The sequence below is a fragment of the Salmo salar genome, chromosome 02 (genome assembly GCF_965601325.2).
Source record: "Salmo salar chromosome 02, fSalSal1, whole genome shotgun sequence".
In the NCBI taxonomy this organism is placed as follows: Eukaryota; Metazoa; Chordata; class Actinopteri; order Salmoniformes; family Salmonidae; genus Salmo; species Salmo salar.
In genome coordinates this window covers 59,458,375-59,473,550 of record NC_138292.1, presented here as the reverse complement: position 1 = coordinate 59,473,550, position 15,176 = coordinate 59,458,375, and the positions used below count along the sequence as shown (strand labels likewise).

General features: G+C 42.8%; 1 protein-coding gene across 1 annotated transcript in view; it reads right to left on the bottom strand.

Moving 5' to 3' along the window:
* Positions 1–15,176, bottom strand: part of LOC106587090 (syntaxin-8) — a 43,080-nt gene extending 27,904 nt beyond the window's left edge. The window contains exons 1-6 of the mRNA XM_082965537.1: positions 15,046–15,176; positions 14,344–14,443; positions 12,535–12,629; positions 12,099–12,209; positions 6,959–7,094; positions 3,498–3,585 (exon numbers count right to left, since the gene is read on the bottom strand). Of these exons, the coding sequence (XP_082821663.1) occupies positions 3,498–3,585; positions 6,959–7,094; positions 12,099–12,209; positions 12,535–12,629; positions 14,344–14,443; positions 15,046–15,062 (547 nt within the window). The 5' untranslated portion in view covers positions 15,063–15,176. The remainder of the gene's footprint in view (positions 1–3,497; positions 3,586–6,958; positions 7,095–12,098; positions 12,210–12,534; positions 12,630–14,343; positions 14,444–15,045) is intronic.

Genomic DNA, 15,176 nt, shown 5'->3' with positions numbered 1-15,176 from the left:
CCACGCTGTGTGATATATCCTCCTTTTCCACCTGTCCCACACCTCTTCTGGGACCATGACATCTGAGCCATAACTCACACAGAAGGGAGAGAGAGAAGGAGGAGTGGAGAGTGGAGAGAGAGGAGGTAGAGAGAAGAGGGAGAGGATAGGGGAACAGAGAGAGGGAAGATGGGAGGAGGCAGAGGAGAAAGAGAGATGAGGTAGAGGTGGACGGGGCAGAGGAGGTAAAGAGGCAGAGAGAAAGAGGGAAAAGTAGAGAGAGAGAAAGAGGGGGAAATTAGAGCGAGAGAGAGAAAGATAGACAGGAAAGAGAGGGTAAAAGAGAGGTTAATGCCTCGATCACAACCGTAGCGTTATTGCGCAAAATGGTACGCAGCGTCATCGGGATGTGTGTACAACAAAAGTTCAACATTCACCTTCTGCTACCATTTCTGCCAAGCCGTCTACACACACAGACTGACGCATACATAAATCCGACGTATGTACCACACACAACGCCCTGCAACTGCCTCTGCAACGCAATGCTGCAAGGCAAATGCAGCGCTCCGTTGGAAACAAATGTACTTCTGGTGTACCAAAATGCAACGACACTGTCAGTGGGATCAAGACGTAAGGAGAGAAAATACAGAGAAGGGAGAAGAGAAGGGCAGAGGTAACGAGAGGAGGAAGAGAGAAAGCGAGGGAAGCCTGAAGGCTCCAGAGCCCTGAGGGCCTATGTGTGAGACTGGGTGAGTTATAGTCAGTTGGTCTCGTGAACTCTGAGCTCCACTGTAAATTCAGATGGGAAGCCAGTGGAGACTGCAAGATGTTGGACTGATCCACTACCCCCCCCCATCCCTCTGTTTATCACCTCTATGTAATTCCCCCGGGGACAGGCATACAGGTGGGCCGGTCCGTGTGACCAGGCTGGCCTCCTAACACTCTTATTTGCCGGGTTTGGTTTCAATTTCAGCCAGGCGGACCTGGTTAGAGGTTCGAACATACACAGGGGACTGGGCAGAGTTTGGAGAAGCATTCGGTCGTGATCGAAAATATGGAAAAAGTGAAAGAGAGCCGTTATCAAAATCTTTGGACAAAGTGCACTTTAGGGGAATGTGGACTACCTCGCTAAAATATCAAAGGGCTGAAGTTTTCATTCGCCTGTTCCGCTCGCTTGCTGCGGGGGCATCGGGCCCGGACTCTCAATTCCACTTACAGCCGTCGCGTCGGACGTTTTTCCCGCCCCGAGGTCTCTTGTTATTGGAAACACTGACGCCACGCACTTAAAAAAGAAAGGCGAAAAGAGGAAAAACGCGTCAGTTCGGACTCTGAGGATTAAAGGGGAACCAATGATCCCTCTCTAGCTCAATAAGGTAAGAGGAGAGCAGGCTGAAACAATCAAGCCGTAGCTACCCTCTCTCTGACTCGGGGAGGATCGCAGGCCAAACGTCTACTGTTTGTTCCCAGCAGCAGAAGGGAAACTCGTTTGTTTCCATCTCAAAGGTCATTCGATTACGCATCCCTGTGGGATCTGTTTGAGTACAGCCTCAGAAAAGGACCATACAAAGTAATCTGACCTAACTTGGAACTGGCCGTCTAAAATAAACACACTATAAATAAATTGAAATATGCATTGAATATTCATAGGTGTCCATCAAAACGGCTGAAGAATATAAACAAAGTGGTGTGATTTTGGGGCTATGGCTTCATCCTCTCCTCTCCGTTAGGACTATTGATAGCTAAAACAAGATAACTAAGAAGCTATTTAACATTATTGGGATATAGCCTACATTTACAACGTCCCAGAGGAAGGGGGTCTGGGCTCTATAGGGAGAGAACATCAATCATGTCATCACATTGTGCTCATGGCGGGAGAAAGAAAAGCACCATTTAGTCCAACGGCCCACTAATTGTCTGGCCCCCGGGGTTGTGGCGTTGTGGTGCGCCCGGGACATGCCAAGAACAGCAAGCAGGAACTAATGAACTCCGTGTAACATTCCTCTATCAGACCACTAAGCCCATTCACTCTATACGCTCTACAGTCAATATACAGTGACACCAAGCATCTTCCTCTGCCTCCTATGGGCTTTGGGTGTCCTCCACACATCAAGAGGGCCCTAACCTATTCTGTTCTCAGAAAACATCGCTTTGAAAGTAGACAAAAGGTCAAAAGTGGCAAGTGATTGTTTTTTGGGGGGGCCTTTAAAGAAATGTGCAGTCAAAAAAGATTTCCCTGTGTTTTATATATATATTTCCACACTAGGATGTTGGAATAATACTGTGAAAATTATGCTAATGCCCTTTTAGTGTAAGAGCTGGTTGAAAAGGCAGCCTGAAATGTCTGCCTGTTTGGACTGCCTGGTGACACCACCAGATGGTAAATTAGTTAATACACCAATAAGAAACAGAGTCCCAAACCACTCTGCCAATAACAGCAAGTTTTTCGTTTTCCCCTCCCCAGTCAGACCACTCCCAGACAGTCCTAGCAAAATTGTTGCTGAAGAAATTGTTCTTCGCCACAAAAGGTGTTTTTGTACATTTTAAATGGTTTTTATTGAAAACAATCCCAGTAAGGTTCTTAAATGTTACCCAAAAATGATTTGATATCGAGATAAAAACGGCTGCATTGGACATTTAAAACGAATAATCGTGCGACACTGGAGTCTCTTGTGGTTACAACTAAGAAATGTATAGTTGAGATGTAGAGTGTACAGTTGAGGAAACAATGAGATCTAATGGTCCTGCTAGGCGGATGATGACTACCTGGCATACAACCTTTTCTCAAGTGCCTCCATCTGTAGACGAACCGGAGAGATATGCTCAGACCTGCCTTCTGCCCGCCGTCTGCCTCCTATGACAGAGCTATTTACAGCAACACAGACATTACCTCAAAGCGGATCTGATTCCAGGACAGCACTTGTCTCTCTCCGCAAACGCATTAAAACAGTGCGTCAGGAGCTCACATTCCTCCTAACCAGACTATATAGCCTGGCACAGTCACAGATCCACCACCAGCAGAGCGCTTCTCCAAGGACGGCTAGACGCTTTCCGAGAGCTCACCGTGAGGTCACTTTAACCGTAGACATACACCGTCTCCGTCCCAAATGGCACCCTATTCGGCGCACTATTTTTGACAAGGATCTGGTCAAAAGTAGTGCACTTTGTAGGTAACAGGGTGCCATTTGGGACGAACACTTTGTTTAATTCTGTGACTCTGACCAAGGTGGTTTGGAGCACCAGTAAAGGGTACTGAACCCTGTTCCATGACTGAAATAATAGCATGTCTGATTGATTTCACACAGTGGTTTGGAGTGGGGTGTGGCTGGTAGAACTATGCATAAACTATATACACCCTCCCCTTGTTAGGGAGAGACACACACAATATGATAAAGAGCTTGTGTCTTACTGTAGGGGTGAAGGTAGGGTGGACTTATCTGATTGACGCAGAGTAGGTCGCAGAAGCAATAGTAGATGTACCACACACACACACACACACACACACACACACCGCTCCTTACCATTCTGCTCGTCCAGCTCGTTGCCTATATCCTGACCCATCAGCTTCTGTCGGCTGATGACGGCGGCTAACGCGTCCAACCCAGCATCCTGAACTGTTCAGAGAGAGGGAGAGAGAGAAAGGGGTTAACTCAGCCCTGTTCAGCATGATAGAGAGACAAACAGAAATAGAGAACGCCTCCATAAGAGAGAGACCTATACATTATACCAGGGTTCCCCAACTGGTGGTCCGTGAGCCGAATTTGGCCCAAGGGTGATTTTATTTGGCCCTCCAACTTTTCTGAGCAAAGAAATACAAATCCTGCAAAGGTAAGCGTTGATACTATGATGACAGCCTGCTAAACTACATTCTTGTTTCCTCAAAAGTATATATCTACAGTGCCTTCAGAAAGTATTCACATCCCTTGACTTTTTCCACATTTCGTTGTGTTACAGCCTGAATTTAAAATTGATTAAATGTAGATTTCTTTGGGCCACTGACCTACACACAATTATTATTATTTTTTTTTTTACATTTTATGTTAACAAATTAATTGAAAATGAAAACTGAAATGTCTTGAGTCAAGTATTCAACACCTTTGTTATGGCAAGCCTAAATAAGTTCAGGAGTAAAAATGTGCTTAACAAGTCACATAATAAGTTGCTTGGACTCACTCGGTGTGCAATAATAGTGTTTAACATGATTTCTGAATGACTATCTAATCTCTGAACCCCACACATACAATTATCTGTAAGGTCCCTCAGTCGAATTTCAAACACATTTTCAAACACAGATTCAACCACAAATACCAGGGATGTTTTCCAAAGCCTTGAAAAGAAGGGGACCTATTTAAAAAAAAATACATTCAAAAAAACAAAACAGACATCCCTTTGAGCACAGTAAAGTTATTAATTACACTTTGGATGGTGTATCAATACACCCAGTCACTACAAAGATACAGGCGTCCTTCCTAACTCAGTTGCCAGAGAGGAAGGAAACTGTTCCAGGACTTCACCATGAGGCCAATGGTGATTTTAAAACAGTTCCAGAGTTTAATGGCTGTGATAGGAGAAAACTGAGGATGGATCAACTGAGGATGGATCAACAACATTGTAGTTACTTCATAATACTGTGAAAAGAAAGAAGCCTGTACAGAATACAAATATTCCAAAACATGCATCCTGTTTGCAACAAAGCACTAAAGGTAAATAAATTAATTATTTGTATTCAGGACATAAAGTTATGTTTGGGGCAAATCAAACAACGCATCATACTCCTCATATTTTCAAGCATGGTGGTGCTGCATCATGTAATGGGTATACTTGTCATCAGCATGGACTACAGATTGTTTTGGATAAAAATAAATGGAATAGAGCTAGGCACAGGCAAAATCCTAGAGGAAAACCTGGTTCAGACGGGGAGAGAAATTCACGTTTCAGCAGGACAATAACCTAAAACACAAGGCCAAATATACACTGGAGTTGCTTACCAAGACGACATTGAATGTTCCTGAGTGGCCTAGTTACAGTTTTGACTTAAATCTACTTGAAAATCTTTGACAGGACTTGAAAATGGCAATCTACAACCGACTTGACAAAGTTTGAAGAATAATGTGCAATTATTGTACAATGCAGGTGTGCAAAGCTTATCCAGAAATAATCACAGCTGTAATTGCTGCCAAAGGTGATTGTAACATGTATTGATGAACACTTATATAATCAAGATATATTCGTGTTTCATTTTTCATATTTCTTTTGCAAATGTTAGAATCTTTTTCCACTTTGACAGAGTATTTTGTGAAGATCATCGACAAAAAGAAAAGTGCACTTAAAACCATTTTAATCCCACCTTGTTGCACATCAAAACGTGGAAAAAGTCAAGGGGTGTGAATACTTTTTAAAGGCACGGTATATATTTGTATTTATTGCTGTAGTTGTTGTTGTACATAAGACTGTAAAAACACCACCAAATCAGCTGGATTTTCATTTTGGAAATCTGTTCCAAAGTATCCACACACATTATAGCGAGAGATATGTGATCGTAAACATAATATTTTCAAACCTTGCTTACATTTGTATAAGTGAAATACATCCGTCCGGGCTTCTTGCGGTCAATTTGCAGTCTACAAATTATTTGGAATTGCATTCCGTCCCCCTGACCATCCCCTTAAGAAGAAAGAAAATGCCCCATAGCTGAATCTAGTTGATGATTCCTGCATTACACAGTTCATCAATAAACAACCCACAATAAGGAAAACCCCATCCAACTCACATACAAAGAGCACATTACGCATCCACACAAAAATGTGTCAAATGTAGCAGCGGTGAGGTGGTAAAACTAGAAAGACATGCCGAAATTCCTCTTTAATGACCCATTGGTAGAGGGGGAGCAATTTCGTGCACTGATTTCACAGGGCAACCATTTGGTGAGAAGGAATGACTCTACTGGGGTTTAGCACTGGGGAGCAACACTAGGGGGCAGCGTGCTACAGGTGACTCACTCAGCACTTAAAACGCACACACACACACACACACACACACACACACACACACACACACACACAAACACACACACACACGACAAAGACACGCATTTACGCACAAACAAACATGCACGCGCGCACACACACCTCAGCCTGACTTCTGTTATTCTATCTGTTCTAACTGTACAGGGTGAAAAAGGAGAGAGGGGCAGCTGAACAGTGACTTTGTGAAAGAGATGGATATATAACTTGTGGGAAACTATCATTCTCAATCACAATTTTACAGAGTAGTGTTACACTGAGTTTGTCCAGGTTTTAGTATGTGCTTCATGGCGTTCAGGGAATTGGTGAGGAGAGGAGAAAAACCCTTGTCTCTGTATTTGACACTGACACCACCACAGGAATCTGGGCGACCACAGATTTGGTCGCTCACTATAGGCCCTAAACTTCCATCCGGAAATCCCAATGGGGGCTCAAAACCTTGATGCGGTTTCACTGTATCCCCACAATACTGACAAACTGACAATAGCCAGATCGCAGCCAGAACCGTAATAGAGACATAACAGAGGAGAGTCATGTTGATTCAGGTGAATTGTACTAGGATCAGCCTGGATGTTGCAGTTACAGTCCATGTGGAAACGATTTAGGAACTGGGAGAGGCAGGGAAAACGAATCTGCTGAACGTGAGTTACTGTGTTCACCTCATCCTGTGGCAGTGTGGATTTAGTTATCAAGGTGCAGCCTCGAGGAGGACCGCCACCTCTGTGTTTCCTACTAGAGGCACTGATCACAGGTCAGTTTTGCATCCCACTCCTCTAATGGGTAAAGTTAGGACTCTGAAGGTACAAGCTAATCCTAGATCTGATCAGGGGTCTATTCAGAATCAGTGATGTGAAACGTTCTGACCGTTGCAGATAGATATACAATGAATAGAGCTGACAACACCCCCTAGTCTACCTGACAGTTCTACACCATACACTTCTATCTGAACGTTGTGTAACCTTGCCTTCGATGATGTGCTGCTGCTGCTGTTTGATCGCGGAGAAGCCCAGGCCCCTGGTCTCCTCTGGCTCGTTGACCAGCCAGGGGTTGGCCGCGGCCCCTCCTTCTCCACCCGCCCCCGCCATCAGGGTCGACCTGGGGAATGTCACATAACAATATGATCAGCATGCCAACGGTGTAGCGAACGCACTCCCTGTACCTGTCAATCACCTGACCGGGACACACGTCCGAACAACTGACGCGCATCGTCAACCCTCGGCTTCGCGAATAAACATGGTACAATGGACACGCGTGCAACCTCTGTAGCAAGAAGTTACATCTGTAACACTCATGTTACTCATCTGATGTTGACGTTTGTAACATTTCCTTCCCTTCAGAAACCTTCAGATGAGACAAGGCTTATTTATTTTCTTGTTTGGTTTTTACGTTCTGAACAAGGAAGCAGATATGTTTTGTTGCTTTAAAAAAAAAACTAGGACTGGCTTGTTCGACATGTAAACACTGCATGCTAATCATACACAGCCACAGGCCCTCAAGTTTCCAGTCGGGTTTCACTCTGACTGACACACACACACACACACACACACACACACACACACACACACACACACACACACACACACACACACACACACACACAAAAGAGTGCTCTTGTTGTGTTGTGTAGCGCTTAACACTGTGGTGTGGTTTCGAGCTATTTTTCTGGTAATGAGAAAAAGCTGTCTGAGGCTGCCTCAGACCCCGAGGTTGTGTTGCGGTGAAGTGTCAAGGTCTCTGTTAGTACAGATAGATCAATCCCGTCCGTCAAGACAGTGTCACCTACTGGTCAGACCCAGGTCCAGCAATTCACCTCAGACAGAGCTGACTGGACAGACTGGAGGACTGGCAATGGCTGTCAGGGAACCTTGGGGGACAGCCATTGGCTGTCAGGGGACCTTGGGAGACAGCCATTGGCTGTCAGGGAAATTAGGATTGTAGCCATTGGCAGTCAGAAGTAGGCACTTAAAATCTCCTCCACTTCCCTTAACAAAGCCCATTTACTACAATATCATACAGCTCATCAAAAATATGTAATTGTAGATGTGATTCCAGGCTCATAACAAACCACAATGTCACCAGGTAAAGTAATGGTGTGATCAGAAACCTCAATTAGGTATACTTGTTGACGTTATGAAGTGCCTCTCCTTACGCTGGTATAGGATAGGACAGGTTGTCCAAAATTGGCGCTCAAAGTTGGTTGTGATGTGTGTCAAGCATGGCGCCATGACACCACCTCCTTCCTTCCTCTTTCCGAGGGCGAGTGTGAAGTTTGAAGCACCCCAACTTCCTCTCTTTACTCCTTGGCCCAGCTTACTTAGCAGCGGTGGCCGGGCGAGACAAGGTCGGCAGCCAGCGCTAAGCTAATCTTTCTGACATGTTTGGTAACTATCCTACCGCGTGGCGTATCTCCACTTCCTCCCGCCGTGTGAAGATTAAAGCTTATCCAATTAACCGCCCACTGGGGCCCGCCAACTTAATCAGGCATCTCTGGGCAGCCCGTATCACACTCCACCGCCGCCGAGGACCCGACAGACAGACAGGCCTCTGAGGCTCTAACTCGGACAGGGCCGATTTAACTCATTTCAACTTGTTGCAGGAGTGATCAAATATAAAGTCTCTTTATGTAGTGTTGTGGTGTCTCTCTTGTTGTGATGTGTGTTTTATCCTATTTATTTATTTATTTTTTGATCCCAGCCCCCGTCGCCTTCAGGAGGCCTTTTGGTAGGCCGACATTGTAAATAAGAATTTGTTCTTAACTGACATGCCTAGTTAAATAAAAGGTTAAAAAAAAATGAAAAAATAAGGAGAGATTGATAAAGGGAAAAGGGGCAGTAAGGGGCTTGGGGGTGTTCCAAAGTGGGTCAGGGGAGCAGTGAGCTTTCAAAATGGTGGCGCCGTGTCCCTTTGCTTGATTAGAGGCTAATCTCTCTAATGTATTGTTTCACAAATAAAATAAGCCCCCTTATCCCGGACCAACCCCTCTCCTCGAAAAAATTGAACAGCTTAGGTTATCCAAGCGAGGCTAATACCCACCCACCCCAAAGACCACACACCGAGTGCCAGGCCTACCTACCCACTACCCACCCCCTCTGAAATCATCCACCCACCCCACATCAGCATCAAAGTACAGAATACACAGTACATCAAAATACAGTACCAGTCAAAAGTTTGGACACACCTACTCATTCAAGGGTTTCTATATTTCTACATTGTAGAATAATAGTGAAAGACATCAAAACTATGAAATAACACATACGGGATCATATTGTAACCCAAAAAGTGTTACAAATCAAAACATATTTTATATTTGAAATTCTTCAAAGTAGCCACCATTTGCCTTGATGACAGATTTACACAGTCTTGGCATCCTCTCAACCAGATTCATCTGGAATGCTTATCCAACAGTCTTGAAGGAGTTCCCACATATGCTGAGCACTTGTTGTCTGCTTTTCCTTCACTCTGCAGTCCAACTCATCCCAAACCATCTCAATTGGGTTGAGGTCGGGTGATTGTGGAGGCCAGGTCATCTGATGCAGCACTCCATCACTCTCCTTCTTGGTCAAATAGCCCTTACACAGCCTGGAGGTGTTTTGGGTCAATGTCCTGTTGAAAAACAAATGATAGTCCCACTAAGCGCAAACCAGATGGGATGGCGTATCGCTGCAGCATGTTGTGGTAGACATGCTGGTTAATTATGTATGCCTTGAATTCTAAATAAATCACAGACAGTGTCACCAGCAAAGCACCCCCACACCATCACACCTCCTCCTCCATGCTTCACGGTGGGAACCACACATGCGGAGATCCTCCGTTCACCGACTCTGTGTCTCACAAAGATGGCGGTTGGAACCAAAAATCTCAAATTTGGACTCATCAGACCAAAGGACAGATTTCCACTGGCCTAATGTCGCTTGCTTGTGTTTCTTGGCCCAAGCAAGTCTCTTCTTCTTATTGGTGTCCTTTAGTAGTGGTGTCTTGCAGCAATTCGACCATGAAGGCCTGATTCACGCAGTCTCCTGTGAACAGTTGATATTGAGATGTGAGTGTTACTTGAACTACGTGAAGCATTTATTTGGGCTGCAATTTCTGAGGCTGGTAACTAATGAACTTGTCCTCTACAGCAGAGGTAACACTGAGTCTTCCTTTCCTGTGGCGGGCCTCATGAGTGCCAGTTTCATCATAGCACTGAAACTTTAAAAGTTATTGAAGTTTTCCAGATTGACTGACCTTCATGTCTTAAAGTAATGATGGACTGTCATTTCTTTTCTCTTATTTGAGCTGTTCTAGCCATAATATGGACTTGGTCTTTTACCAAATAGGGCTATCTTCTGTATACCACACCTACCTTTTCATAACACAACTGATTGGCTCAAAAGCATTAAGAAGGAAAGAAAAGCATTCCAGGTGAAGCTGGTTGAGAGAATGCCAAGAGTGTGCAAAGCTGTCATTTTTTAAATGTAACCTTTATTTAACTAGGCAAGTCAGATAAGAACAAATTCTTACTTAAAATGACGACCTAGGAACAGTGGGTTAACTGCCTTGTTCAGGGGCAGAACAACAGATTTTTACCTTGTCAGCTCGGCGATTTGATCTAGCAACCTTTTGGTTACTGGCCCAACGCTCTAACCACTAGGCTACATGCCGTCATCAAGGTGGCTACTTTGAAGAAGAAAAAATATCAAATATATTTTGATTTGTTTAACACTTTTTGGGATACTACATGATTCCATATGTGTTACTTCATATTTTTTAATGTCTTCACTATTATTCTACAATGTCAAAAATAGTAAAAAATAAAGAAAAACCCTGGAATGAGTAGGTGTGTCCAAACTTTTGACTGGTGCTGTATATTTTCCCGGGGAAACTTGAAACTGTTAGATCACATGAGAAAGATCAACAGTGTAATTCATTAGTTGCCATTTGATTTAGATATGGGCCACCAATGCTCGTAATTCGGTGTGGGACTTATAAAAAGATATTCCTCGCCTCTTTCAGCCCCTAAGTGGATTAATCCAAACAAGAAAGTCTGTAAAACATGTATAAACGGAGCAGTCTCCGATCAGACTGATAAGAAAATAGTTAACGTTTCTAAAGTCTGCTAATTTGATCAATCGATGACTGAGCCTGAGTTTTACCTCACTTTTACCACACACGGCCATTCCACTATTCCTTGAAGTTAAATTGAAAACCTCTGTACACAATCCTGTCAAATGAATGGGGTTTGACCCTCATTTAATTTCACATACAAAACATACTCAAACCCTGACAGCGGAAGTCCATGCCGTTACCACTGAGTGAGCGTCATTCATTTCACCTCCTGGCTGTCCAAATATATGTCACCTGGGCTGGAGCAGGTCATGCCCGATGCTAAGTAATGACCATTTTCCAAAGTGTTTTCCTAAGCTCCTGTACAGAGCTGTCACTACAATTAAGAATAATATGAGAATACAGGATATAGCCAGTGGCGTCCAGTGCTTTGATTGGTCCACTGGCAGATGAGGATGACAGGATGAGGATATGAGCTCAGCGGAGAGTGATAAACTATAAACTCGAAAAAGCTTGGGTTGCACATCCGACCCCTTTAATTTTCTCACTGAGCCTCAGTGTACCAGTTTCGGGAAGTGCCAAGCGTGTGATCACCAGTGCAAGGCAAGCAAAGCCTCTTGATGAATGAGAAACTGAGCGATTTAGAAGTCAACTGCCCTGCGCCGGCCCCAATATGGCAGACTAGACTTCCAAAGGCGTCGAATGGGCTCAGACAAAAGGTCGTACGGAAGTCCAAAGACTTTCTTTGCACACAAAGTTAGTGACCGTGGATCCGATAGACCCTTTAGACACATCTGGGCTGAGACAAAGTCAAGACTCTGATTAATTGGCAGCACTAGCAGATAGAAAGAGATAGTTCTCCGCTGGCAGGATGGGCTTTTGTGCATCCCCAATTGCCTATGACTGATGTTCAGGTTCTGGTCCATTTACATTCACTTTGAGTGGCGTATGCTAAAAGGAGACTTAATGAGCTGTGTGTGTGTGTGTGTGTGTGTGTGTGTGTGTGTGTGTGTGAATGACATATACTTAATGAACTATAAGAGGGAGAAATACCTCGAGGGTTCTGGCTGTGTAACGTCACCCTTGAACGTGGCATTTAGCTGCTTGTCCCTGGTGACCAGGTCGTCAACAAGGTTCTGTCTCCGATCGGCTTCCGACTGCATTCTGGAGGGGCGGTTGTATTAAGGTCGAGATTATGGTAAAAAAAAATACATAATTTAGACCCCACAACATGATAGGAAATGGACTAACATTCATCTATAAAGTATCAGACAATGCAAATCACAGATTTTCATTGCAGAGAGTGAATGATTGATGCATTTTTCTTACAAAACACTGCCCTCTACAGGACCTTTACATACAGGACCTTCACATACAACTACACTGCAGTGTCATGAACGTGAAACCAAACCGGTTTGGGGCACTGTGCTGCGTGTCATCAGTCACATGACCAGGAGGACCAGTGATCATGTGGTGAAAGGAAGGATACATGCGCCGGGAGGACGAGACCCGGAGCAAACTCTCTCTGAGCTGGTTGATGTTCTGTTTCAGCTTCTGTAGCGACGCTCGCAGTGTCATGTTCATCTGGACAGACAAACACTTCTACAATCAATTCCTAAGCATGAAATACAGTAGCTACAGTGCCTTCAGAAAATATTCACACTCCTTTACTTTTTTGACATTTTGTTGTGTTACAGCGTGAATTTAAAATGGATTACATTGAGATTTTGTGTCACTGATCTACACACAATAACACCCCATAATGTCAAGGTAGAATTTTGTTTGTAGAAAATGTTAGCAATTAATACAAAATGAAAAGCTGAAATGTCTTGAGTCAGGTACTCAACCCCTTGTTATAGCAAGCCTAAATATGTTCAGGAGTAAAAATGTGCTTAACAAATCGCAGAATAAGTTGCATGTACTATTTCACTGTTCAATAAAAGTGGTTAACATGATTTTTTTTATAACTACGCCATTTCTGTACCCCACACATACAATTATCTGTAACAATTATCTGTAAGGTCCATCAATCGAGCAGTGAATTTGAAGCACAGATTCAACCACATAGACCAGGGAGGTTTTTCAATGCCTCACAAAGAAGGGTACCAATTGGTAGATGTGTACAATTTTAAAAAGCAGACGCTGAATATCCCTTTGAGTGTGGTGAGGTAGTTAATTAGGCTTTGGATGGTGTGTCAATACACGAGTCACTACAAAGATACTGGCGTCCTTCCTAACTCAGTTGCCGGAGAGGAAGGACACCATTCAGGGATTTCACCATGAGGCCAATGGTGATTTTAAAACAGTTAGAGTTTAATATGGTTGTGATATGAGAAAACTGAGGATGCATCAACATTGTAGTTACTCCACAATACTGACATAAATTACAGAGTGAAAAAAGGAAGCCTGCAAAGAATTTTTTTAAATCAAATCAGGCATCCTGTTTGCAACAAGGCACTTAATACTGCAAAAAATGTGCCAAAGAAATAAAAATTTTGTCCTGAATAGAAAGCATTATGTTTGGAGAAAATCCAACACAACACATCACTGAGTACCACTCTTCATATTTTCTAGAATGGTGGTGGCTGCATCATGTTATGGGTATGCTTGTCATCGGCAGGGACTAAAGGATAAAAAGAAACGGAATACAGCTATAATCACAGGCAAAATCCTATAGATAAACCTGGGTTAGTCTGCTTTCCACCAGACACTGGGAGATTAATTCACCTTTCAGCAGGACAATAACCTAAAACACAAGGCCAAATATACACTGGAGTTGCTTACCAAGACAACATTGAATGTTCCTGGTTGGCGTAGTTACAGTTTTGAGTTAAATCGGCTTGAAAATCTATGGCAAGACTTAAAAATGTCTGTCTAGTAATAATCAACATTCAACTTGACAGAGCTTTAAGAATTTTTAAAAGAATAATGGACAAATATTTTACAATCCAGGTGTGCAAAGCTCTTAGAGACTTTTCCAAAAAGACTGCTAAAGGTGCTTCTACAAAGTATTGAATCAGGGGTTTGAAAACATACGTAAATTATATATTTCTGTATTTCATTAAAAAAAATGTGCCAACATTTCTAAAAACATGTTTTCACTGTCATTATGAGATATTGTGTGTATAGTAGATGGTTGAGGGAAATAATCTATTCAATACATTTTGAATTCAGGCTGCAACACAACAAAATGTGGAATAAGTCAAGGGATATGAATAATTTCTGAAGGCACTGCTATATACTTTTGAGGAAACAAATGTGTAGTTTAGCAGTTTGTCATCGTAGTATCAACACTTACCTTTGCAGGACTCTCTCTTGTCCTCTGTAGTCTGTTTCTTTCATGAATGTTCTCTGCAATTTCTTGGACAAGGCGGCAAGTGGCATCATAATTCTGTAACCTACAAAACCAGGTTGGTATACAATTATCGTGAGTAGTGCTATAGTTGTATATGTGGTTAAAATATTTAGTGTATGAATCACTATAATAAAGCCAGTTCAAAAGAAAATGCTGCAAATCTTCAAGGTTTAATAATAACAACAAACAAAACAATTGTTTTGGGCTGATTGAGTGTGGCCAGCTTTGTCTCAAGTTTAGACTAACTGTTATTCAGCACTGGAGCTGTGGCATTTGAGTTCTTGGTGGTACTCAATCTAAATCACAAGATCTTTCTGCTTGAGATGTCATCATGTGACGACAATTTGTTCCTCATCATAGCTACTAGTAACGTTAGATAAATTAGCTAGCTAGCTAGTTAGCTACTTAAGTCATAACCCTGCATACAGTATATTGTTTTCAGCGAAAGTGCATTGTAATTAATGTCGTGTCAACTATCAATGGAAATAAAAGTAGCTGGTTAAAGGGACGCGAGTTACTGTTACTGTAGCTAACGTTAACTATCTAGCTAATAAAACAAATATATAGGTTTGAAGACGTATTTCTATATTTTATCCAAATGCCATCTTAAATATACTCATAATTTCCATCTTAAAAGCTGCTTACCAGGGATCTTGAGACATGTTAACCACTTATAATTAATGAATTTGTCGATATTTACTCCATAAATTGATAAGCAGGGAGCACTTCCTGTTTGGGTGTGACGTCAGGGTGGTGTCCTGTGAGTAACAAACTTT